Below are 27480 nucleotides of genomic sequence, written 5' to 3' on the forward strand. Positions count from 1 at the left end.
AGGAGACGTGGAGGAGGCCGTAGGAGGGCAACAACCCAGCAGCAGGACCGCTACCTCCGCCTTTGTGCAAGGAGGAACAGGAGGAGCACTGCCAGAGCCCTGCAAAATGACCTCCAGCAGGCCACAGATGTGCATGTGTCTGCTCAAACGGTCAGAAACAGACTCCATGAGGGTGATATGAGGGCCCGACGTCCACAGGTGGGGGTTGTGCTTACAGCCCAACACCGTGCAGGACGTTTGGCATTTGCCAGAGAACACCAAGATTGGCAAATTCGCCACTGGCGCCCTGTGCTCTTCACAGATGAAAGCAGGTTCACACTGAGCACATGTGACAGACGTGACAGAGTCTGGAGACGCTGTGGAGAACGTTCTGCTGCCTGCAACATCCTCCAGCATGACCGGTTTGGCATTGGGTCAGTAATGGTGTGGGGTGGCATTTCTTTGGAGGGCCGCACAGCCCTCCATGTGCTCGCCAGAGGTAGCCTGACTGCCATTAGGTACCGAGATGAGATCCTCAGACCCCTTGTGAGACCATATGCTGGTGCGGTTGGCCCTGGGTTCCTCCTAATGCAAGACAATGCTAGACCTCATGTGGCTGGAGTGTGTCAGCAGTTCCTGCAAGACGAAGGCATTGATGCTATGGACTGGCCCGCCCGTTCCCCAGACCTGAATCCAATTGAGCACATCTGGGACATCATGTCTCGCTCTATCAACCAACGTCACGTTGCACCACAGACTGTCCAGGAGTTGGCAGATGCTTTAGTCCAGTTCTGGGAGGAGATCCCTCAGGAGACCGTCCGCCACCTCATTAGGAGCATGCACAGGCGTTGTAGGGAGGTCATACAGGCACGTAGAGGCCACACACACTACTGAGCCTCATTTTGACTTGTTTTAAGGACATTACATCAAAGTTGGATCAGCCTGTAGTGTGTTTTTCCACTTTAATTTTGAGTGTGACTCCAAATCCAGACCTCCATGGGTTGAAAAATTTGATTTCCATTTTAAATTTTTGTGTGATTTTGTTGTCAGCACATTCAACTATGTAAAGAATCAAGTATTTCAGAAGAATATTTAATTAACTCAGATCTAGGATGTTAGTTTTGTGTTCCCTTTATTTTTTTGAGCAGTGTGTGTGTGTGTGTGTGTGTGTGTGTGTATATACAATAAAAAAAAAAAACATCACCACTTGTTTCCACTGCAACTTGTAGGCCCAGCTTTGGTGACTGTAACCGATACATCTGCTATATAAAATATGACTATGTTGAAAAGGGAACACCATTTTAAAAATGTATATTTTTGTTGCACCTTGTGCTGTTAAAATAAAAAAAAAGTGAAAAACAGACCCTGTCGGTCTTTTTTTTTTTTTTTTTTTTTTTTACATTTTCCATTGTATAAAAATTAAAACAAAAATACTTTATTAAAAATCACATAAAATAAGGTCCCTTCTATCACAAGAAAAGGAGACGCAAATTATTTAAGTAACCAAACAAACAAAAAAATCATCTTTATTGCTTTCAAATCAACATGTGCTAAAGAAACAACAGTGTGTCTGGTCATGAACAGGGGGGAAATGGCCTAGTCTTGAACTAATTAACCACTAGTCTTGGGGGGGGAATCTTAAAGGGGTTGTCCAGTGGTATTCCAAGTTTTATGAATTGCTCACAGTGGGTTAAAAATGCAATACTGACCCTGCGATCCCACACAGCTGTCATTCCAAGGCTGCCCTGGTCTTAACTCTGGATGCAGGAAATACCAGGAAAGGCCCACTCAGCCAATCACTGGCTGGGGTGGGTCACAGCTATGACATCTCCAAGCATTTCCTGTGTCAAGCTAGGACCAGATCGGCATAGGAACCACAGCTGCCAGGATAGGTAAGGGTGAGTATGACTTTTTTTTTTTTTTTTTTTAACCCCTTATATGAAAAATATTATAGCTGGACTGCTGTACACCAGTACAACCCATATAGCTTGAAGGAGTTGGAACAGTTTTGTCTGGAAGATTGCAAAAATTCCAGTGTCTAGATGTGATAAGACATATCAGGTGACTCCACAACGTATTGACTTTCATGGGGTGAAAACTTATGCACATGTTCCAAACCCCGAAAAATCCATCCTAAAAAACAAGGAGGTGTTTTCTCAAGGCACTGTATATACACACGTATGTCAACAAGGGTGTTCCACTCCTAAAGCGATACTTTCCTCAATATCCAGTTCAGCTGCTCAGGCCTTCCTTCACTATGACCTTTGTGGTTTATCTCTACTTTACAAGAAATATTGTCCAGTTTGGCTGCAGCTCAAATATTCTTTCCTGTTATGGTGGCCCAATCCCTTCCTTCATCCTGGATGTTTTATTACGTCTGGGCATTTGGTCACTTGTACAGGAACAGGTGTTCAGTGTTTGCTGTGCTCGTCCTTCTTACTATTGTTTGTACAGACTATTGTTGTTGAATGTCGTCCATCTTTGTTTCAGTTACCGAACATTTATAACTTTATAACTTTTTTTTTTTTTTCAGATTAACATTTTTGTTCAAGGTATTTTTCCCTGTGGGCATCTGTTTGACACTAGAATATCCTCTAGAACAAATACTTTGAGGAGAGGATTTCTCTATATGATGTTCAATGGCACATGGGACAGTTTTTACTTTTTTTTTTTTTTTTATATATATAAAAGTGAAGCTATACAAAAGTACAGTGTAGTCCTATAGATTGCAGGTCATAAGTATACCAGGCCATGTATTACCCTATTTTATTAACTACTTTTCCACAAAGATTATTTTAAAGGGGCATAACTGTTGTACCAAGTTATTCCCTATCCACAGGACTCCTGGGGATTATGAGAACAGGGACCCCATACCCCGGGGTTCCCCTGAAATGAATGGAGCAGCAGGTCAGGCTTGCACATCTCCTCTCTATTCACCTCGGTAGGGGTTTCAGGAGATAGCTAAATGCTTGTACTCTATCTCTGGCAGTCCTGTAGAAATAAATGGAGCATCAGTCGCATGCCCGACCCACCACTACATTCATTTCAGGGGGCTCCTTGGTATATGAGTTCCCCATTCTCATGAACAGTTGGGGTCCCAGCAGTCTGACCCCCACTGATCTAATGGTTATCGCTAGAGATGATCAAATCTATTCTAGCTGACCGAATTTGTTTAAAATCGGCCTCATGGAGCTCCTGGCCCCACTGCTCAAGGGTCTTTCCCCTCCTCCTTGATTGACAGGGCTAGACACCTTGTCTTGTCAATGGGGAGCCAATAGCAGGCCACGATGGGAATGAGCCACTTGCGATGCCAGAGAGGCTCGTTCCCATCATGGCTTGCTATTGGATAATCCTAAGTACTAATACCTACAAAGAAACTCTTTTTTTTAATCTTCATATTTTGACACCCATAAACGTGGTTCTCTCTATATAGCTGTGTGAGAGCTTATTTTCTCTCCTTTTTAAAAAAATTTTTTATTAGCAATAGTACTTCCATACAAAATAATACATCAAAATGATAGTTTCTGTACCCTTAAATCCAACCCCTTTATCTTAACAACAAGATTTAACCATGTATCCATAGTTGGAGCATTAGATGAGAACCAAGCCTGTGCAATCAGTAGTCTTGCCAAGAATATTGTTTTAACCAAAATAATCTGTTTATACTTATGGAACTTTACCTTGGAAAGATCACTCAAAATCCAAAGCTCTACCGTAAACGGAATCATAACTTAAAATTTTGGGATAATATAACTATGTATTGCCCCCCCCCCAATATTCTTTTAATTCTATATAAGGCCAGAACATATGTAAATGATCGGCCTCAGTTAAATCGCATAGTGGACATTTGGAAGTGTTTCTCAAACCCCATTTATTAAGTCTTGAGGGTGTAACATAAATTCTGTGAAAAATATTAAATTGAACCAATATATGATTAAAATTGTGAGAAACTAGTCCCATATTACCCAACATCTTATCCCAGTCATCCTGTTGGACCATTGGGCAATTCCTTCACCAGGCCTTTTGTCCAGGAGACTGTAGATTAGTAAGCTTATTTTCTTTTTAACTGTAATTTTTTTTAAAGATTCACAGCACATAACAAGTACAAAGCAATGTACATTTCAGTAATGTAAGGGCTCATGCACACGACCGTATGTACTTTGCGATTCACAAAAAAAATACGAATGGCGTCCGTGTGCATTCCATATTTTGCGGAACGGAACAGCTGGCCCCTGATAGAACAGTCCTATCCTTGTCCGTAATGCAGACAATAGTAGGACATGTTCTATTTTTTTGCAGAATTGGACATACGAAAACGGAATGCACACACAATTAAAATGAATGGTTCCGTATACAGTCCACACAAAAAAACGTAACGGACACGGAAAGAATATACGTTCATGTGCATGAGCCCTAAAATAGTCATCCAAAGATAGTTACAAATATGGACATTATTGCGTAAATCCCACACATACATATAAAAGAAAATACAATATAAAAAATATATATACTGTATTTTTTGCCCCATAAGACGCATTCCTTCCCCTGCATCTTATGGGGCAAATACTAATGAAGCGCTCATTAGTACCGGAGGAACGGGAAGAGGTAAAGGCTCTGTACTCACCGCTTCCTGGTCCTCGGCTGTGAAGGCTGGGCACAGTGTGAGGGTGCGCTGTGACCTCACGCTGTGCGCGCGGGGTCACAGCACAGCCGACAGCAGGAAGAAGACAGAGCGCGCTGGAGGTGAGGAGCGGCAGTGCCCAGGAGCAGGAGAGGTAAGTTGTTTTTTTATTTTATTTTATTTGCTCTGTGGCACTGGGGCTCATTCTGGGGGCATAACAAATGGCACTGAGGCATAATTAACAAATGGCACTGGAGGTTCATAATGGGGGCTCATAAATGTCATGGCTGGGGCATAATTGGCAGTGGAGCTCATTACTGCCATGGGGGCTAATAATGGGGGCTCATACATGGCATGGGGGCTGATCTGAGGCATGGGGGTCTGATCTGAGGTCTTACTGGGATCTTATTAAAATTGGCAGTCTGATCGGAGGTCTGATTAAGGGGCTTATTAACATTGGGGCTCTGAATGGAGCTGTCAGATGAGGTCTGATTAACATTGGGAGTCTAATTGCTGGCCTGATCTAAGATCTAATAAAAAATATTTTTTTCTTATTGTCCTCCTCTAAAACCTAGGCGCGTCTTATGGGCCGGTGCATCTTATAGGGCGAATAATACAGTAAATGGCTGAAGGCCATAATAACATCTACTAATACAGCAGAATATAATGGAATCTAGATGGAGAAATACATAATATGTTTGGTATGGGCTCTTTTTTTAAAAAATGTATTGAGAGCATTTTGAGGTATGTATGACTTTTTGATCACGTTTTATTTCTTGGGAGGCAAAGTTGGCCATTGAGAGGTGACTCAGCCATTTTTTTTTCCTATGGCATTTACCATATGGGATGAATACTTTTATATTTTAATAGTTCGGGCATTTTTGGATGCAACTATATCAGGGTTTTTTTTATTTTTTTATTTTTTTTATATATATGTAAAATGGGGTGATTTTTTTATTTTTATTTTTTATAAACTTTAGCAACCGAGTAGCTCCTGCCATTTCGTTGCAGGGTTCCCATTTGGCTTCTGATACACCACTTGGATGCTGTTGTTGAAGTTTACCCCTGCATCTGAAAAGTTAAATGTCTGTTATCGGAGTTGCCTCCAATCCTAGACACTGCCAGCGGGTGTCTGCTGTGTAACACAGCAGTCAGTTGTCAGCTATGATGGCCACTCAGCTCCTTCATGTACATGGGATATTGGGAAGAGGATGATGTTATTGCTCTTGCTATAATCATATTTAAAAGCTGTATAAATAGCAAATCCCTAATAAAACAGTCTTTTAATCATAAAAGGTGATCCAATATTACCTTAGTTGACATGATTAAAAATTTTTTTTACCAGCCTAAATGATAGTTTATCCAGCAGTACATAAATAGATAACTAGTATTGTATGCACAATGCTCACATAACAAAGCATGCTCCATAGTTCAAGGTGCTGCAAATAAATGTTAATAAACCCACAAGTCTGAAAAACTGCGGTTGCCACCTGAAGCTGAGTTTGACATTAGTTCAATACGGATACATGCAGTAAAGCCGTGTTGTGGTAATAAAGTACCTTTTTTAAGGTATCTGAAGCCAAACGATTAAAGGGGTATCTTGGTATACAAACTTGACTCTTATTGAAAGTTTGTGGTATGAAGTAAAAGTCCCCAATATATAATAAATATATATATATATATATATATATATATATATATATATATAGCAATTTATTCTTTTAAATAGTTTCCTACGGTACATAATCACTCACCATTTACTGTTCCAAAATGTGATGCTTATAGCTCACTTCCTAGGGTTATGACCTGTAATTCAGCTTCAGCTTGCTGGTCGAGCATGCTCAGTTCCACCACTATGAGTTATGGGAGACAGTAACTGGGAGATAATTGAGAGCCTCAGCAGTGAAGAGGGATCACAATATGAGAGGTACACAGGGGTGGCTGACTTGCTCCTCAGTAGACTGTGTAATATAGAGGAGGAGATCAGGTCGGAATGATCTCAGTAATGGGAGATGGAGACTGTTATTTGCTTAACACACAAGGCATGCTGCACTACTGCTATGATACTGCTGTGTGTGTGTGATGACTCTCCAGCTCACTTTCAAGTTTCTCATCCAAATGCCGGAATGACCCTTAAAGGGAACCTGTCACCTGGATTTTGTGTATAGAGCTGAGGACATGGGTTGCTAGATGGCCGCTAGCACATCCACAATACCCAGTCCCCATAGCTCTGTGTGCTTTTATTGTGTATAAAAACCGATTTGATACATATGCAAATTAACCTGAGATGAGTCCGAGTTTGAAAATATGACTCTTCTCTGGTCACACAAGTAAGATATGGCTCTTTTATGTTAATTTGCATATGTATCAAATCGGTTTTTGTACACAATAAAAGCACACAGAGCTATGGGGACTGGGTATTCCGGATGTGCTTGCGGCCATCTAGCAACCCATGTCCTCAGCTCTATACCCAAAATCCCGGTGACAGGTTCCCTTTAAGTATGTTGCTACCATATTTCACATGATTTGCTACATTAGCTACCTGCCAGTGTTACTAATCTATGGCCCCATAGAACAAATGCATTGTGTTAACTAGACTGTCATCAAAATTGAACTGATACATTCCCTGTACTGCACTGCGGAATATGGGGGCGCTGTATAATTATCAAAAAATAAGTATATTATTATAAGGGGATTTATCCTGTTAACTGCAGATGAGAAAACTGCTTATGCATCCCATTCCTGAAAATGTTCTTAGGTCTTGGATATGGTGGGAATTTTTTGTATATATATTTTGTAGGCATCACTATGGTTCAACCTTTTCCAACTGATGACCTTTTCCCATACTGATACTCTCTGGAGTGGGTTTTTATTTCCTTCCTTATATAAATGAAGTAAGAATAAAAATGAGTCCGGTGTCATTTATTGAGCTGCCGGTGATATATAATGGCTACATTAGGTCATATTTATTTCTTGAACAAGAGTTCATCGTTGCTGAAGCATTTTGTAATCTGGAAACCTGAAGAGATCTCTTGTAATTTAAGTCCTATTGCATATTCACATCCTGCATTCAGGAACATTTCATTCCACTGAGCTAATCATTCTCTGTACATTGGAGGCTACAGACCAGATTTTATTGCCTGACCACAGACAGTCTTTATCCAGCTAGTGTGTTTGATTCCATTGTACTATCATGGGGAATGCAGAAGAAATGAAATATTGTTTCTTTCATTTTTTAAATTTTTTTTAAGTTATGGGAAATTGGAGCAAAACTGTTAGCCCCCTTGCAGACGAGCGTGTCCGGATGCGTCCCAATGCATTGCGGCAAACCCGTGCGAGTAGGTACGCAATTGCAGTCAGTTTTGACTGCGATTGCGTTCCGTTCAGTTTTTATCGCGCGGGTGAAATGCGTTTTGCACGCGCGTGATAAAAAACTGAATGTGGTACCCAGACCCGAACTTCTTCACAGAAGTTCAGGTTTGGGTTCAAGGTTGTGTAGATTGTATTATTTTCCCTTATAACATGGTTATAAGGGAAAATAATAGTATTCTGAATACAGAATGCATAGTACAATAGGGCTGGAGGGGTTAAAAATAAATAAAAAATAAAAAAAATTTTTTAACTCACCTTAATCCACTTGTTCGCGTAGCCGGCATCTCTTCTGTCTTCTTTTGTGAGGAATAGGACCTTTGATGATGTCACTACGCTCATCACATGGTCCGTTACATGATCCATCACCGTGGTAAAAGATTATGTGACGGACCATGTGATGAACATAGTGACGTCATCAAAGGTCCTATTCCTCGCAAAAGAAGACAGAAGAGATGCCGGCTGCACGAACAAGTGGATTAAGGTGAGTTAAATTTTTTTTATTTATTTTTTAACCCCTCCAGCCCTATTGTCCTATGCATTCTGTATTCAGAATGCTATTATTTTCCCTTATAACCATGTTATAAGGGAAAATAATAATAATCGGGTCCCCATCCCGATCGTCACCTAGCAACCGTGCGTGAAAATCGCACCGCATCCGCACTTGCTTGCGGATGCTTGCGATTTTCACGCAACCCCATTCATTTCTATGGGGCCTGCATTACGTGAAAAACGCACAAAGAGGAGCATGCTGCGATTTTCACGCAATGCACAAGTGATGCGTGAAAATCACCGCTCATGTGCACAGCCCCATAGAAATGAATAGGTCCGGATTCAGTGCGGGTGCAATGCGTTCACCTCACGTATTGCACCCGCGCGGAAATCTCGCCTGTGTGAAAGGGGCCTTAGGAGGTGAATGTTTGCAAAGCGTCCCAGTGTGAAGGAGTTAAAAAAAAAAATACTAAAAATTTTTGGGCAGGGAGATTTATCATAAGGAAATTTATCACGCCCTACAGAATTCTTCAGAAAGTCATAAAATAGGGATTTGCAACTTTTGGGCATACAAATTTGCATTTTACGCCGCTCCAGTTTTGAAAAGTAGGGGTAGTGATTAGTCTTGCTGAGCTGATTGGAAGGGATTGTCCAAGTATCTGATCGATGGGGATCTGACTTCTGGTACCCCCACGCCTAGACCATGTGACTGATAAACATGATATCACTTGCCCAGGAAGAGGCTACGCTCCGTGAGCACCACAGCCTCTTCCTAAGCCAGTGACTTCACTTCATTGGTCACATGGCCTAGGCGCAGCTTAATTCCATTAAAGTGAACGGGGCTGGGGTGCAATACCAAGCACAGCCACTAGATAAGATAGATAAATGAGAGATAGATAGATAGATATATAGATAAGAGATAGATAGGATAGATAAGAGATAGATAGGATAGATTAGATAGGTAGGTAGGAAAGATTAGATAGGATAAATAGATTAGATAGATAGATAGGACAGATGCGATAGATTAGGTACGTTTGATAGGTAGATAAACTAGAAAGGTAGAATACATAGGTATTTAGATAGAGACTAGAAAGATAGATTACATAAATTGATATCGACATATTAGATAGATTGGCTATTTGAGATTGGTTAGTTTAGATAGATAGGATAGGTATATTGGATGGATAAAATAGGTAGATTGGATAGATTAGATAGGTAGTTTGATTAGATAGATAGACTGGACTACTTAAAGGGAACCTGTCACCTGGATTTTGTGTATAGAGCTGAGGACATGGGTTGCTAGATGGCCGGTAGCACATCCACTATACCCAGTCCCCATAGCTCTGTGTGCTTTTATTGTGTAAAACAAAAACTATTTGATACATATGCAAATTAACCTAAGATGAGTCCTGTATGTGAGATGATTCAGGGACAGGACTCATCTCAGGTTAATTTACATATGTATCAAATCCGTTTTTTTACACAATAAAAGCACACAGAGCTATGGGGACTGGGTATTGCAAGTGTGCTAGCGGCCATCTAGCAGCCCATGTCCTCAGCTCTATGCGCAAAATCCCGGTGACAGGTTCCCTTTAAAGTGGATAGACAAGATACATAGATTAAATAGATTAGATAGGTCATATAGATTGATAGGTATATAGATAAATGTGTGGATTAGATGGATATGTGGGTCAGATAGGTAGATAGGATAGACTAGATAGATTGGTAGGTATGAGATATGTAGATATAATAGATAGGAAGGAAGGTAGATGGATAAATAAGTATGCTGGTAGATAGGTAGCTTAGATAAATAGATAAAATAGATTAAAGAGGATGAATAGATGATGTAGATTAGATAAAGAGGATGGATAGATAGACATATATACACACACAGGTTATACAGCACATTACTTCTCTAGTTTATCAATTACATTTTAAGCATGTGTGTCTTATAACCTTTCCCTTCTTTTTTAGAAAGGTAAAACACACAAGTCTTCAGTAGTATGCCGTCAAATGGTAAAGAGAGCCCTAGCATTGAACTTGAATGAGTCATGTCTTTTGAGCTTAGTGGGGGAGATTTCAATTGATTAGGTTTTTAGAGCATATTAACAGTTCTATGTTAACTCTGTAGAGTCTTTACCACATTTAAGCTGAATTGTATTTACTTAGAATACATTAATTGGGATTCATCTAGTACACAAGTGTTTCTTATTTGACTTTTTATACATATGACCGTCTCTTTGGAAGCTTTCTGTAGGCTTGTATGACCAGGAACATCATCAATACTTTATTTCTGTCATTTATATTACCCCCTCCCTATTAGGAGTATGAACTGTATGACTTGGTTTTTTGTTTCACACATTTAGTTACAATAATTCACTCAACAATGAGAAAGTATTTGTTTTTTGATGTCTGCTATAGACACAGTTTGGACTTCACTTAATAAATAGTCACCCTACATAATATGCATTTCACAAGCAGAATCTTGTGTATCCCCAAAAAAGTACAAAACTTTGTAAAATATATGAATACGTAAAGGTTTTAAATAAATTAAAATCACTTACCAAATCTCAATGTAAAATCTAGATTTGAGAAAACTGAAATTCTTACAATAGGTGTGGTGTAGTTTATATTTACACATGGAAGTGTGGTTTACATTATATTTAGGTTTATTATTTTATTAAACCGAAGAAGTTTATTAATACATAAATACATCTAATATGCGTTTACACTATTCAGAACTATTGAATTCCTACACTAATAATTTGAACGCATCGCAATTTAAAGATCATCATAGAATAGAGATTTAAAATTATTATTAGGGTTTGTCAGATACAGAAATGTAATCTTTTACTCTTGAAAAGGAGGGGAAAAAGAAAAGTGTTCGTTTTTTTTTTTTCTTCTAACAACCATACAGCAGTAATAATGATTTGGGTAATATTTTGGGAAAATATTTGTTAGTTTTCACCTTTTAAGATTTAATAGCTTTCAGTAGGATTTCCAGTAGTAACATAATGATCATGTAATTTTATATATATACAGGTATATTTATTTTTCTAATTGTTTCAGAGTAATTATTGAATTGACCATCATTAAGTAGAAAATGGATTTAATGTCTAGTTAGGTACACAGTACTTTCAGTTATTAATATTAATCATTATTTGTAATATATTAAATATATATGTACAGTATATACACATGTCACCACCAGAAAAAAGTACATTTTTCTTAGCAGTTTATTTCTATTTTATTTTTTATTATTGTGTAAAAAGTTATTGAAATATATTCCAGTGTGTGGAGACCTTTAGAAACCTCTTGAAACATCTAACTTATTATTTGCTAAATATTTAAAAAGTAATAAGTGAAAATGATTGCTTTTCCTTGACTTTTCATTTTACACACACACGTGTATGTGTGTGTGTGTGTGTGTGTGTGTGTGTGTGTATATATATATATATATATATATATATGTGTGTGTGTGCGCATATGTGTATATATATATATATATATATATATATATATATATAACACGCACACTGCTACCTATAGATATCAGATCATTCAGGGGAAAAAAAGTTTATGGTACATTTGCACTAGAATTTGCAACTTTTCACAGCTCTCATCACTTTTCAGAAGTACTGTAGAGGCATGTGCCTCTTAATGAATTTAGTTTATCTTAGTACAGCCAAGGATGTCTTGTAATTGGCTATTGTGTATGAAGGATGGCTTATAATTCACTATGGTGAATGAGGGGCTAATCACTAAAATTAAGATCTTTCTGGTCATCTCAGTGATGTATTTTATATATAACAATTTTGGTTCCTCTTTTTGTTTGTGTTCACTTGTATATACTGAAGCTGGTCATGAAGCAGGAGGAGAAGACAGCACAACTTATGTAGCTTATAAACCTAAAGAACATAAATCATTTGAAACCCTGCTGAAAGTCTAAACTAAACTTTCTGTTCAAAGAAGAATTGAAGTTTATTTATTTTTCTCCTTTTTGCTCCAGATAATGATTCCAAATGATGTAATTAAAAAAGATTATTCAATACTAGATGTGATTTGCTAACCAATGTACTACCCATCATGCATAGACCATTGTGCCTATTCTGAAAATGTTTTAAATTTTTTTTTTGTTTTAGGACTTTGCCTCACGCGCCAAGCTTGCAGTTCAAAATCTTGTGCAGAAGGTTGGATTTCTAGGGATCTTGGCCTGTGCTTCAGTAAGTGATTTTATTTGCATTATCTAATCATCTACATTTTCTGTCTACAGGACTGTGGCCTTTATTTCGATTTCTATAAGGCCATCTGTGTGGTATTTGGAGGGAACAACTCCAGAGATTAAATGGTGGTCTACTGAAAACCATTTACAGGCATACTGTATACTGAGAGTGTTACCTTTTCATCTATGAGCATTTTTAAGAATGTTTGCCTTCCACATTTCCTTATGTGTGCGCTATTAATAAGTTAAAGTTTCAAACCTGTTCAATTTATGTAACTATTACCATTAACATTTGATAGTACCACAACCTTTTATATTAATGTAATGAGAATATCACTCTTAAATTGGTTTTCCCATGACAGGGAATCCACAGGATAGGAGATTAGTGTCTGATCAATGGAGGTCCGACCACTGGTGCCCCAGCCGATCACTGAAATGAGAGCTCATGTCCCCCTTTTGAATGGAGCGGCATACAGGCCACTCCATTTAACTGTATGGGTCGATCAACTATCACCGGCAGTCCCATGGAGTGAGTGTAGCAGTTGGGCATTTTAGTTGGATCCTAGCAGATGTCCAACGTTACTTTGTGTTTGGCTAGTCTGTCAGGCTACACAACAAGATCTGCAGCTCATTCCAACCCAGAAGCATTGCAAAACTGCTACAGTGTCATCTCCTGTTTGTTTTAAAGGGTTTTACAGGATTTTGATATTGATTACCTATCTTAAGCAATCAATATTAGATTGGGGAAGGAGGGATTCAACTTGTGGCAGCCCCACTGATCAGCTGTTTGAATGGACCAGAGAGCTCTGCATTCTGTTCATTGTTTGCACTTGCTCTGTACATATAATAGCGGCTGTGCTGGGTATTGCAGTATTGTCTCATTCAGTGATGCAATACTCAGCACACCATTATAATGTGTACTGGGTGCTGACCGTATGAAGCACTGCAAACCAGAGCTCCGTGACTCCTTCATACAGCTGAACGGCAGGGACGTTGAGAGTTGGACCCTGTCACCCCCACTCATCTGATATTGTTAGCCTATCCTAAGGATTGGTCATCAATGTTAAAAATATGAAAAGCCCTTTAAGATTGCACCTTATGTGATGTTAGTGGATGTTGGTGTGAGACTGCACCATGAATGCCCCCTCACAGTAAATAAATGGTACCGCTGTCAACATAGCTTTCAGAGAGAAAAATTTGAGGGGGCACCACATTACTGGAGGTTCCAGCTCATTGACCCCCCACCAGTCCCCTCCTCTTCTGACAATTTTTAGTGACATGCCAGAATATACATAAAAGTCAATATATTCTTTACGTATACACATGGGCACTACATTTTGTTCAACTAAAAATAGGTATATTTATGCAATCTCCGTAAGCCAAATATTACCCAATAAATCATTCTTACTGGAGAGTCATAGGATGCCATGTTCCAGCAAACCAGTGTGTCAGATTTCTCCGTCTACTTTTAATTGCTTTAGGGCTCTTTCACACCTGCGTTCTTTTCTTCCGGCATAGAGTTCCGTCGTCGGGGCTCTATGCCGGACGAATCCTGATCAGTTTTATCCTAATGCATTCTGAATTGAGTGAAATCCGTTCAGGATGTCTTCAGTTCCGGAACGGAACGTTTTTTGGCCGGAGAAAATACCGCAGCATGCTGCGCTTTTTGCTCCGGCCAAAAATCCTGAAGACTTGCCGCAAGGCCGGATCCGGAATTAATGCCCATTGAAAGGCATTGATCCGGATCCGGCCTTAAGCTAAACGTCGTTTCGGCGCATTGCCGGATCCGACGTTTAGCTTTTTCTGAATGGTTACCATGGCTGCCGGGACGCTAAAGTCCTGGCAGCCATGGTAAAGTGTAGTGGGGAGCGGGGGAGCAGCATACTTACCGTCCGTGCGGCTCCCGGGGCGCTTCAGAGTGACGTCAGGGCGCCCCAAGCGCATGGATCACGTGATCGCATGGCACGTCATCCATGCGCATGGGGCGCTCTGACGTCATTCTGGAGCGCCCCGGGAGCCGCGCGGACTGTAAGTATACTGCTCCCCCGCTCCCCGCTCCTACTATGGCAACCAGGACTTTAATAGCGTCCTGGCTGCCATAGTAACACTGAAAGCATTTTGAAGACGGATCCGTCTTCAAATGCTTTCAGTACACTTGCGTTTTTCCGGATCCGGCGTGTAATTCCGGCAAGTGGAGTACACGCCGGATCCGGACAACGCAAGTGTGAAAAAGGCCTTACTTGCTAAATAGAAAATTAGAATTGCTTAGGATTAACAGCTCAGCTGTGAAGTGATACCCCCACAATCTCACAGAATTGGGAATCTGAATGCTGAAGCACATGGCAAGGTCAGCCCATCTCTCCTAGGGTGCAGCAACAGTAACCAGTCACCAGGAGCTTCATAGTCTTTGTTCCCATGTTCAAGGATCACATAGCCTTCATGGCTATATTCAGGCCGAGCATTACCATAAATGTTAGCTGGAGTGATGTAAGGAACACCAATATTGCATCTGAAAACAATGAGCTTCACCATCTTGCACTTTGATGGACATATCTTGTTTTGCTAGCTGCCTGAAGACTGACTGTGTAAACTTTGGCTGACGGGGGGGCTGGTTTTTGTGGTTTCAACTAGACCCCTTAATTTTTTAATTTTTCAATAAAGTGGAATTTTACAGATTTGTGTTGCAACACAAAAGTATCACCAGCTACTACGTTGTAGTGTGAGGTTCATAAGGAAATGGCTTGACATGTTTGGCTTGAAGCATTTTTACTGGTCTGCATAAGGTTCTGACATGCACCCCTTTTTACGGTTTTTGGATAAACTGGAAGACTGATTAGCAGTTAGGACTTATTTGAAGTGCTTGACCTTACTTATAGCTGTAACCCCCAGCACTCTACTTTCTACATTGGAGTTGTTTATTAGTCATATAAATATGATTTCCAATTTCCAAATTTTAAACATTTTAAAGAGGCTATGTGGAGGCTCTTAAAGCAGAAAAGGATATAGTAATTTTTATATGAATGCCCCAGGGTTTTTAGAACAAGATGTCTAACTAGCACATATGGACTTGATGTTCAGGTGTCCACATACATTGAAGTCATATAGCTGATATTGACATGACTCAGTATTACTCACTTCCTGAAACCTGACGTGTTGCTCTGATTTATTCCTTTCACAGGAAAAAAAAAACAGTTGGAGACTGTTTTCCAAGCCTCATGCACATGACTGTATTTTGGGTCAGCGCCTGTTTCCCCTTTTTTGCAGATTGGGCGCGGACCCTGTCATTTCTATGGGGGCCGCAAATAATGCGGACAGCACATGGATGTCATCCGTGTGGCCTTTCCCCAAATTATAGAACATGTTCTATTCTTGTCCATTTTACAGACCAGAATAGAAGGTTCTCTTAGATAAATGCGGTATGGATATGGCCGGTATCCATATTTTATGGATCCACGATCGTGTAGCTTAATATTGCAAGGCAGGAAAGATCTCGGGCAAGATTTGATTTTTCGATTGATTTCTACTCATTCAGGATGATGGTTCAGACAAAGCATTTGTTCATAAATTAATTTCCGGAATATAATTATAAGGATTATTGGGGTTATTTATCAAATTGGTGTAAAGTAGAATTGGCTTAGTTGCCCATAGCACCCCATCAGATTCCACCTTTTTATTTTCCATAGGAGCTGTCAAAAATGAAAGGTGGAATCTGATTGGTTGCTTTGGGCAACTAAGCCAGTTCTACTTTATACCAGTTTGATAAATGACCCCATATGTATTTTTAGTAGATGTCCTGTTCTATTGTTGAGCAGTACATGCATGTTATATTAGGTGTTATCACATTGCAACAGGCATTTTTCAGAAACAAATAGTTTGACTAGTGGTGTTTACTGGTTATTACTTTCTTCTCTTCAGATTCCAAATCCATTGTTTGATCTGGCAGGAATAACATGTGGGCATTTTCTTGTGCCCTTCTGGACTTTCTTTGGAGCCACTCTAATTGGCAAAGCAATAATTAAAATGCACATTCAGGTAAGTTGATTTGCCTACATTGAACTTTGTCTGTGTGTACATGTAATTTGGAATACATGAGTGATAGGAAGAGTACTTTAAAGTATTCCCTCTCCTGTTTTGTTCTATCCCTTATGCTTTTCCACCTATGTTTAGGAACAAATGTTGGTTCAAAAGTTAGGGATATTTGGCTTTCAGGTGAAATTTATGTAAAAAGTTCACGCCACAGTGATATTATATCAAAGTAGAAGTATGCAATGGTGATTTCTTCATCGCAAACAATTTATTGAAACAAAAGACAACAACAGTGGTGGGTATACCCCCACAAAAAATGTCAATGTCTCAATAACTTGTCATGTGGCCTTGAGCATCAATTTATAGCTTGACAACAACGTCTCATGCTGTTCACAAGTCGACTTATTGTCTGCTGAGGCATGCCATCCCGCCCTTCTTGAAGGGAGGCCCTCAGGTCATTGAGGTTCTGGGGTACAGAGTTATGAGCCTCTACACGGCGACTCAGCTGGTCCCATAGGTTTGAAATGGGATTCAGGTCTGGAGAAAGTGCAGGCCACTCCATTTTGAGGTACCCCAGTCTCCAGCAGCCGTTCCCTAATGATGCGACCTTGTTGTCTATGAAGAGGAAATTAGGCCTGTGTTGTTCATGCAGAGGCACAATGACTGGATTAATGATGTTATTCAAGTAGTATGGGCTTGTCACTGTACCATTCACAAACAGTGGGGCAGTTCTGTATTGACTAGACACGCCTGCCCACACTGAAACACCGCCACCACCAAAGGCTTGTCTGGTGACAACAGTGGCTGATGCACAGCACTCTCCTTAACGTCTCCAACATCGTTGGCGGCCATCATTTCTGCTCAGCGTGAATCAATGTGTGTTTAACTATAAGATGGTACTATGTTTACGCTAAAAAGCATAAGCTAGATAGCGTTCAAGAAAAACAAAAAAAAAAATTTATTTAGAAAATAATATAAAAGGCTATCTGCCCGAAAAGAAGAATTAAAATGACACAGAAGGTAGGGAAAAATTGTGCCTCTAGGAGTGATTTGCTGGAATATCACCCACTAGCCCGCTGGGACACTGAGCAAGGTAAATACATCCACACCTTCACCATGTCCACTTGAAACAGTGGCAATGTGGTTTCACAACATGCAGACATACACTCTATCTGGAGCGCACATACAGATGATATAGGATATCTCAAACACACCAGACCTAGCCACTATCTTTGTTAAAGTCCTAGGTATTCTGGAACCTGAGGTATTGTTTGACCCTGTGATATCTGAATCCCTAAATGAACCCTTCTATTATAAGGCTACTAACACCATGCTCCTAAGCCCTCAACGTGTTTCATTGCTGTAGAGACAGCAAGTCATCAGGAGAGACATGGAGAAGAACACACATACAGTACATTGTGCGCCTCCGGCTCTGTTTGTTGTGTGCACGCCATCAGTGGCGCGCAATGTACTGTATGTGTGTTCTTCTCCATGTCACTCCTGATGACTTGCTGTCTTTACAGCAATGAAACGCGACAAGCGCTTAGGAGCATGGTGTTAGTAGCCTTATAATAGGAGGATTCATTTAGGGATTCAGCTATCACAGTGTCAAACAATACCTCAGGTTCCAGTATACCTAGGACTTTAACAAAGCTAGTGGCTACGTCTGGTGTGCGCTCCAGATAGTGTATGTCTGCGTGTTTTGACACCACAATGCCGCTGTTTCAAGTGGACATGGTGAAGGTGTGGATGTATTTACCTTGCTCAGTGTCCTAGTGGGTGATATTCCAGCAAATCACTTCTGGAGGCACAATTTTCCCCTACTCTCCGTGTCATTTTAATTCTTCTTTTAGGGCAGATAGCCTTTTATATTATTTTCTAAATAAAGTTTTTTTTTTTTTTTTTTTTCTTTTCATGAATGCTATCTACCTTTATAGTCGGCGTGAATCAACTTTTATCAGTGAAAAGCACTGGCCCATGCAAGATGATGACTCCTGTGATCGGGTACTCTTGCAGGTCGTCTAGCACTCAGACCACGCTGATGTAAATGGTTTTGAATAGTCTGACTTGATACTTGGGTGCCTCTCACGTCCCTTAAATGTGCCTGGAGTTGTGTGGCATTCATCATCCGATTCCGCAGGGCATTGTTCACAAAGAAGCGGTCATCAGTGTGGGATGTGGCCAAAGGATGTCCACATCTATGCCTTTCTGTTTTCGGTCACTCTTCCATTCTCTCTGTATCTCTATTCCATACTGCTGATGACACACTGTGACCCTCTAAGCTCAGTGGTCACTTCCGTCTGAGAACATCCTGCTTGAAGTCTCGCAATGGTGAGGTACTGTTGATCAATTGTTAGTTGTTGTCTTGGTCTCATGATGTCAAAATGTAAACAGCATGGTGAGGAGGACTGTTTAAATACCAATTCTAATTAAACCCGGAAATGTATTGGGCAATTCATGGATCAAACACCTGTTGTGACTTTTGCTGTTAAGCTCCTTGTTAGAGAACAGCAAGTTGTGCAAAAAGTACTCAAACATTGAACAATTGGACATCTGCATTCAAAAGTTTAGAGAAGGTCACATTAAGTTCACCTGTAAAGGTTAGAGTGCATTTTAGGTTCATCCTGAAATTTTTCCCACAAGCCAAATATCCCTAACTTTTTGTGAGTAGTGTAAATGAATTTAACCCGCTTGGGGACATTTGAGACAGCAAGGCACTAGCATCTGACTAAATTATCTTTTTCGTCTTGAAGTGCCTGGTATGAAATCACAAGATAATAGATTTCCCATAAGTTATAATGAACACATTATTATATACAGCCACTTTTAAAATAGAACTTCTGCATGTCGTGCTCAGGAAATTAGTGGTTAGCCATGACATTTTCCTATGGCTATACCTTATGCAAATCCTTTTTAACAATGAGTGTATTGCTGTGCTGTCTGCACTTGGTGGGGTTTTTTCTTGCCTAAATATCGTATATGTTTTATGTACTATTAGCGCCATCATCTTCCATGGTGCGGTAAATGTGATGCAGGATAGGGATGAATACATAATAACCTTAAAGATCGTATTACTTAATAGTAACAATACAGAAACAAATCACTGCCAGAAATCAGAAATGAACTTGCCAGTCTAAAGTGTTTGGGGATGGAGGCCAGAATTGATCATGTCTCCAAGGATTAATAGTGATTTGTGTGAGTGTACTTGTTATCGCTTTAAAATGCCCTTCAAAAACTCAGTACTATGCTGTAGAGGTAATCACACATGCCATAGACGTGGCAAATGTTTTATAGGTACATGAATGGTTTTATAGTTCAATATAAAACTATTTTTATTGCTTTAACATTTTATTACTTTTATTCCCCACCCATACCTACTGTCTATAATCTATGGAAATCTTTTTTTTTCTAGAAAAGTTTTATTAAGACATTGATAAAACTGGCATTAAAAAAATGTGTGTGTGTATATATATGTATATATGTATATATATATATATATATATATATATATATATATATATATATATATGTATATGTCCAGGGCCTAGTTCCTACTTATCTGCAATTATGGGAACTTTTCTAATGTCAGTTTTTCTTATACTTGTACATGTGTTAGAAAATTGGCCTCCCTTGATAAACCCTGAACAAATTTTTCTGCAGATCTTGTAATGACCTCTACAATATTACTAATGGTGTGTGGGTATTTTTCACCAACCCCTACACACCCAAGATTAGCTGCAAAATCCTAACATACAGATTATGTCAAGTATAGAATCCTATTCAGATTACTCGCCTGGATTAACCATTTTTGTTGACATTGTGAATTATCAAGAAAGTGCTTCAAAACACAATCACACACATTTAACATTTTATTTGTGCATTTTTTTTAGTGCATTTACTTTAAAGTGTTGTATCTGGTGCGTGACTTATTTATTAACAGTTTGCACCCCCACAATCAGCTGTATGAAGAGGCCACGGCTCTGTGTGTGCCACAGCCTTTTCCTAGCCCATGTGACATCACGTTTGTTGGTCACATGGCCTAGGCTCAGCTCCATTAAAGGGCTTCTACCACCAGATTTGGTCCTATTTAGCTGACTGACACTAGCGATGTGCTAGTGTCAGCAGTCCATAACAGTGTTCTTACTTATCATCTGTCTGCTGCCGTTCACCTTAAAAACTTACTTTTATAGATATGCTAATGAGCCTCTAGGTGCTAATGACGCCCACATAGCACCTAGAGGGCTCCGTCCACTAACCATTTCAGCCGCCCATCACGTCCCTCCAGCCCTTTCCGCTCATGTTGATTGACGTGAAACTTCTCAGTATCTCGTACCAATTCCCGCGCCGTGCGCTTCTGTATTCTCCCGGCGCCGGCTTCCTCACTGCGCCTGCGCCAACTACGTTACAGTTAGGAAGCCGGCACCAGGAGCGCGGCATTCACTCACTGCGCCTGCGCCGAATACAGAAGCGCACGGCGCGGGAATGGGTAAGAGATACTGAGAAGTTTCACGTCAATCAACAGGAGCTGGGCGGGCTGGAGGGACTCGATGGGCGGCTGAAATGGTTAGTGGACGGAGCCCTCTAGGTGCTAATGACGCCCACATAGCACCTAGAGGCTCATTAGCATATCTATAAAAGTACGTTTTTAAGGTGAACGGCAGCAGACAGATGATAAGTAAGAACACTGTTATGGACTGCTGACACTAGCACATCGCTAGTGTCAGTCAGCTAAATAGGACCAAATCTGGTGATAGAAGCCCTTTAAGGTGAATGGCTGAGTTGCAATATCAGGCACAGCCACTATCATATGTTATCCCTGTGCATGGTAAGCTGCAAGGAGGCCAGAGCGCTCACCAGAGCTCCCATGAGTATCAGGGCTTCTTTAAACAGATGATCGGCGGGGGTGCTGGGTGTTGGACCCCTGCTGATCTCATATTGATGGCCTATCCTGAGGATAGGCCATCAATATGAAAATGGTGGAGAACCCTTTTAACCACCTAACGCTTTTGCCCAAGTCCAGCTCCGGCAATGGGAAAAGTAGCTAACTGGAGGGGGGAGGGCTGCTTTAGATGCTATCTCCTGAATGGTAGCAGCTAGAAACATGCCACTGGTCTTGTTTGAAAGCTGATATTCCAGGCTTTCATACAAGACCATACTAAATTCAAAGCAACAGAGGAGAAATAACTGTTAGAAATCGAGTCGGGAATAATCGCGAGTGTAAAACCTGCTTTTACTTTCACTTTCAGCTGCATTAACAACATCCCGATTTCTATCAGTGATAGCTTCCCCTGTACTGAACACAATGTTGTCATTCTGGTATTGTCTATAACAGGCATGCTCAACCTGCGGCCCTCCAGCTGTTGCAAAACTACAACTCCCATCATTCCCGGACAGCCTACAGCTATCAGCCTACAGAAGGGCATGGTGGGAGTTGTAGTTTTACAACAGCTGGAGGGCCGCAGGTTGAGCATCCCTGGTCTATAAGCTTTCAAACAAGACCAGTTGCTATCATTAAGGACATAGCATATAAAGCAGCCCTCCCCCTCCAGTTAGCTACTTTTGCCACTGCCGGAGCTGGACTCCGGCAAAACAGTTAGGTGGTTAAAGAGGTATTCAAGCAACAATTGGTTAAAGAGGCTTGCACCAATTCCCCTCTGATGCCATTCCGATTCCCACTGCTCTTTATTTCCTGCCCATCCTGCCATAGCAAGAAAGCCATGATGCGCTTTTGCTTTTTACCACATTGCATTTCAGTGTATTTTAATAGGACATGAGCATTGCACATTGCATCAGTCTGCAGAAATAACGTATTATTTTAGCTGCAAAAGCGACATCCTGTATATCTCAGCAACCAGTCACTGGCCTCATCATGCACCACTGAGGCCTGTGATTGTCTGCAGCACTATATGGGACATCATGGCTTCAGGGTGCCCTCTGAATTTGCAAAAATTAAAAAAAGAACTCTTACAAGCCCTTTAATATTGCAGTCAAAATGCTCATCTCTTCTTGCACGCTCCGGTTGAGTCTATCTTTTCCACTCAGCTTTTCACCTTAAGCACATCTCTGCTCCAACGTCAATTAAAAATACTGTTTTTCTCCATTTTCCAAAGTGACTGTTTAGATGTATGTGATGTATATATATCATGCCTTATGTTGCCTAATAAAGCTGGGAAGTTTGGCTTTATCTGGATACATTATATTTTTTGTATTCTTGTTTCATTGTTTCTATCCACTTTTGTTTCCCTGAATTGACCATGTTCTTTCCTCCCTTTGCAGAAGCTCTTTGTTATCATAACTTTCAGTAAGCACATCGTGGAGCAGATGGTGTCTTTAATCGGGTGAGTAATGGAGTAACAATTGACTTGAGTGAATGAGCAACAAGATTAACAGCCTCGTACTTACCATTCCCCTTCGTGCAGACTTACGATTATTCCCAAGAACTGCAATCATTTGGTCTTCCCCTCTGTGGAGCAAAACCACCTTTAAACACAATATATGGACAAACCATGAGTTAATAGCGTGTCTGCATGTCCTGATTTGATGCTTGTCCATGATTCACATCCTAAATATTCCTTTACCTAAATGAACAATAGGGGCACACGAGATGAAAGTTAGAATTAGTTGATAAAGACTTTTCAGATACAAGCTCCAGTTCGGTCATCAGTTACTAAGCCATTCCACTTACCGGCACCAGGTGTGTGCATTTTACATTTTTTTAATTATTATTTCTGCATTTTCCAAATATTATATTTAGTTTTTTTAGTTTTTATAGACACATAACTTTTTTTTTCCATTAATGTAGCAGAATTTTTGCACTATTTTGGTATAGATATAACTAATTGATTTGACTTTTACTAACTCTTTAGGGGTGTAATGGAAAAGGGAAGCAGTTTACAGTTCACGTTATCCAATGTTTATTTTACAGTCTGGCATAAGTAACATGTTACATTTATTCTGTGTGTCAGTATGATTCCAGTAATACAAATTTAGTTATTTTTTATATTTATTTTATATTTTTAAAAAAACTAAAAACTTTTCTCTCGGTATATACTTTTTTTTTTTTAAGGACCAGCAATAGATTTTATTGGTTTATATGGGGTACATAACACTTTTTGATAGTTTAGTATTTTGGGGTGTTTTGGCGGTAAAAAAAACAACAAAAAAAACTGTTTTTGGCTTTTTATTTTAATTTTTTTGTTACAGTATTCACGATGTGGGTTTAATAACATGATAAAATTATATTACCTTATACCTATTTTATAGGTTTTTTTTGTTTTTGTTTTCAGAATAAGTCCTTGCTTCTGCGCCCATGTCCTCAACTTGTCCTTTTCATTGGCCTTTTTGATCAATTTTTAATTAGTTTTTCTTTTTTTACATAATTTAACTTGTGGTATTATTGACACGTTAAATCTGTGATTCAATACAAATATAGTTATATTAAATTTAAATTGTTTTTCTTATGTTTTTGTTTAACCATTTAGTAAAAAAAAATAATAATTTTGAGGGACTTTTCCCATGTCGGAGGACATAATACTTTATGATAGCTTTGTATTCAGATTTAACCCCTTAAGGACCGGGCTCATTTTCACCTTAAGGACCAGGCCATTTTTTGGAAATCTGACCAGTGTCACTTTAAGTGCTCATAACTTTAAAACGCTTTGACTTACCCAGGCCGTTCTGAGATTGTTTTTTCGTCACATATTGTACTTCATGTCACTGCTAAAATTGGGTCAAAAAATTTAATTTTTTTGCATAAAAAAATACAATTTTTACCAAAAATTTTGAAAAATTAGCAAATTTCAAACTTTCAGTTTCTCTACTTCTGTAATACATAGTAATACCCCCAAAAATTATGATGATTTTACATTCCCCATATGTCTACTTCATGTTTGAATTGTTTTGGGAATGATATTTTATTTTTTGGGGATGTTACAAGGCTTAGAAGTTTAGAAGCAAATTTTGAAATTTTCAGAAATCTTCAAAATCCCACTTTTTATGGACCAGTTCAGGTTTGAAGTCACTTTGTGAGGCTTAGATAATAGAAACCTCCCAAAAATGACCCCATTCTAGAAACTACACCCCTCAAGGTATTCAAAACTGTTTTTTCAAACTTTATTAACCCTTTAGGTCTTCCACAAGAGTTAATGGCAGATGGAGAAACAATTTTGAAATTTCTATTTTTTGGAAAATTTTCCAATATAATCAATTTTTTCCAGGAGTAAAACAAGGGTTAACTGCCAAACAACACTCAAAATGGGTTGCCCTGATTCTGTAGTTTGCAAAAACACCCCATATGTGGTCGTAAACTACTGTTTGGCCGAACGGTAGCACATAGAAGGAGGGGAACACCATATGGGTTTTGGAAGGCAGATTTGGCAGGACTGGTTTTGTTTATACCATGTCCCATTTGAAGCCCCCTGTTGCACCCCTAGAATAGAAATTTCAAAAAAGTGACTCCATCTAAGAAAGTACACCCCTCAAGGTATTCAAAACTGGGTTTACAAACTTTGTTAACCCTTTAGGTGTTCCACAAGAGTTAATGGCAGATGGAGAAACAATTTTGAAATTTCTATTTTTTGGAAAAGTTTCCAATATAATACATTTTTTCCAGGAGTAAAACAAGGGTTAACTGCCAAACAACACTCAAAATGGGTTGCCCTGAATCTGTAGTTTGCAAAAACACCCCATATGTGGTCGTAAACTACTGTTTGGCCGAACGGTAGCACATAGAAGGAGGGGAACGCCATATGGGTTTTGGAAGGCAGATTTGGCAGGACTGGTTTTGTTTATACCATGTCCCATTTGAAGCCCCCTGTTGCACCCCTAGAATAGAAATTTCAAAAAAGTGACTCCATCTAAGAAAGTACACCCCTCAAGGTATTCAAAACTGGGTTTACAAACTTTGTTAACCCTTTAGGTGTTCCACAAGAGTTAATGGCAGATGGAGAAACAATTTTGAAATTTCTATTTTTTGGAAAAGTTTCCAATATAATCAATTTTTTCCAGGAGTAAAACAAGGGTTAACTGCCAAACAACACTCAAAATGGGTTGCCCTGATTCTGTAGTTTGCAAAAACACCCCATATGTGGTCGTAAACTACTGTTTGGCCGAACGGTAGCACATAGAAGGAGGGGAACGCCATATGGGTTTTGGAAGGCAGATTTGGCAGGACTGGTTTTGTTTATACCATGTCCCATTTGAAGCCCCCTGTTGCACCCCTAGAATAGAAATTTCAAAAAAGTGACTCCATCTAAGAAAGTACACCCCTCAAGGTATTCAAAACTGGGTTTACAAACTTTGTTAACCCTTTAGGTGTTCCACAAGAGTTAATGGCAGATGGAGAAACAATTTTGAAATTTCTATTTTTTGGAAAAGTTTCCAATATAATCAATTTTTTCCAGGAGTAAAACAAGGGTTAACTGCCAAACAACACTCAAAATGGGTTGCCCTGATTCTGTAGTTTGCAAAAACACCCCATATGTGGTCGTAAACTACTGTTTGGCCGAACGGTAGCACATAGAAGGAGGGGAACGCCATATGGGTTTTGGAAGGCAGATTTGGCAGGACTGGTTTTGTTTATACCATGTCCCATTTGAAGCCCCCTGTTGCACCCCTAGAATAGAAATTTCAAAAAAGTGACTCCATCTAAGAAAGTACACCCCTCAAGGTATTCAAAACTGGGTTTACAAACTTTGTTAACCCTTTAGGTGTTCCACAAGAGTTAATGGCAGATGGAGAAACAATTTTGAAATTTCTATTTTTTGGAAAAGTTTCCAATATAATACATTTTTTCCAGGAGTAAAACAAGGGTTAACTGCCAAACAACACTCAAAATGGGTTGCCCTGATTCTGTAGTTTGCAAAAACACCCCATATGTGGTCGTAAACTACTGTTTGGCTAAACGGCAGGACATAGAAGAAGGGGAACGTCATATGGTTTTTGGAAGGCAGGTTTTGCTGGACTGGTTTATTGACACCATGTACCCTTTCAAGCCCCCTGATGCACCCCTAGAGTAGAAACTCCATAAAAGTGACCCCATCTAGGAAACTATGGGATAAGGTGGTTGTTGTTTTGGGACTATTTTAGGGGTAAATTAGATTTTTGGTTGCTCTATATTACTCTTTTTGAGGCAATGTAACAAAAAAATTAAATTCTAAAATTGTTTCTACATTCGCTATTTCGTTTTGTGGAACACCTAAAGGGTTAACGTAGTTTGTAAAGTAACTTTTGAATACCTTGAGGGGTGTAGTTTCTTAGATGGGGTCACTTTTTTGGAGTTTCTAGTCTAGGCTACATCAGGGGGGGCTTCTAATGGGACATGGTGTCAAAAAAAAAACTGTCCATCAAAATCTGCCTTCCAGAAACCATATGGAGTTCCCTTCGTTCTATGCCCTGCCGTGCGGCTATATAGCCATTTACGACCACATATGGGGTGTTTCTGCAAACTACAGAATCAGGGCCATAAATATTGAGTTTTGTTTGGCTGTTAACCCTAGCTTTATTACCGGCAAAAAGGATTCAAATGGAAATTTTGCCCAAAAATGGGTGTTTTGGCACCGTTTTTATTTTATATTTTTAACACCGTTCATCCGAGGCGTTTGGGCAAAAGTTATTTTTATAGCGACGACTTTTACGCACGCGACGATGCCCAATATGTATGGCTCTCAGACTTTGGAGACACTAAGCAGGCATCCTAAAAACTGCGGCCCTCCAGATGTTGTAAAACTACAATTCCCACCATGCCCTGCTGATGGCTGTAGGTTGTCTGGGC

The 27480-nt window shown here is 39.7% G+C and overlaps 1 protein-coding gene across 1 annotated transcript in view; it reads left to right on the forward strand.

Annotated features, from left to right (window-relative positions):
• The window catches only part of VMP1 (vacuole membrane protein 1), a 178446-nt gene that overhangs the window by 122215 nt on the left and 28751 nt on the right, over positions 1 to 27480 (forward strand). The window contains 3 exon segments of the mRNA XM_040424665.1: positions 12604 to 12684; positions 16599 to 16715; positions 22986 to 23047. Of these exon segments, the coding sequence (XP_040280599.1) occupies positions 12604 to 12684; positions 16599 to 16715; positions 22986 to 23047 (260 nt within the window).

Source organism: Bufo bufo, chromosome 3 (assembly GCF_905171765.1).
Source record: "Bufo bufo chromosome 3, aBufBuf1.1, whole genome shotgun sequence".
In the NCBI taxonomy this organism is placed as follows: domain Eukaryota; kingdom Metazoa; phylum Chordata; class Amphibia; order Anura; family Bufonidae; genus Bufo; species Bufo bufo.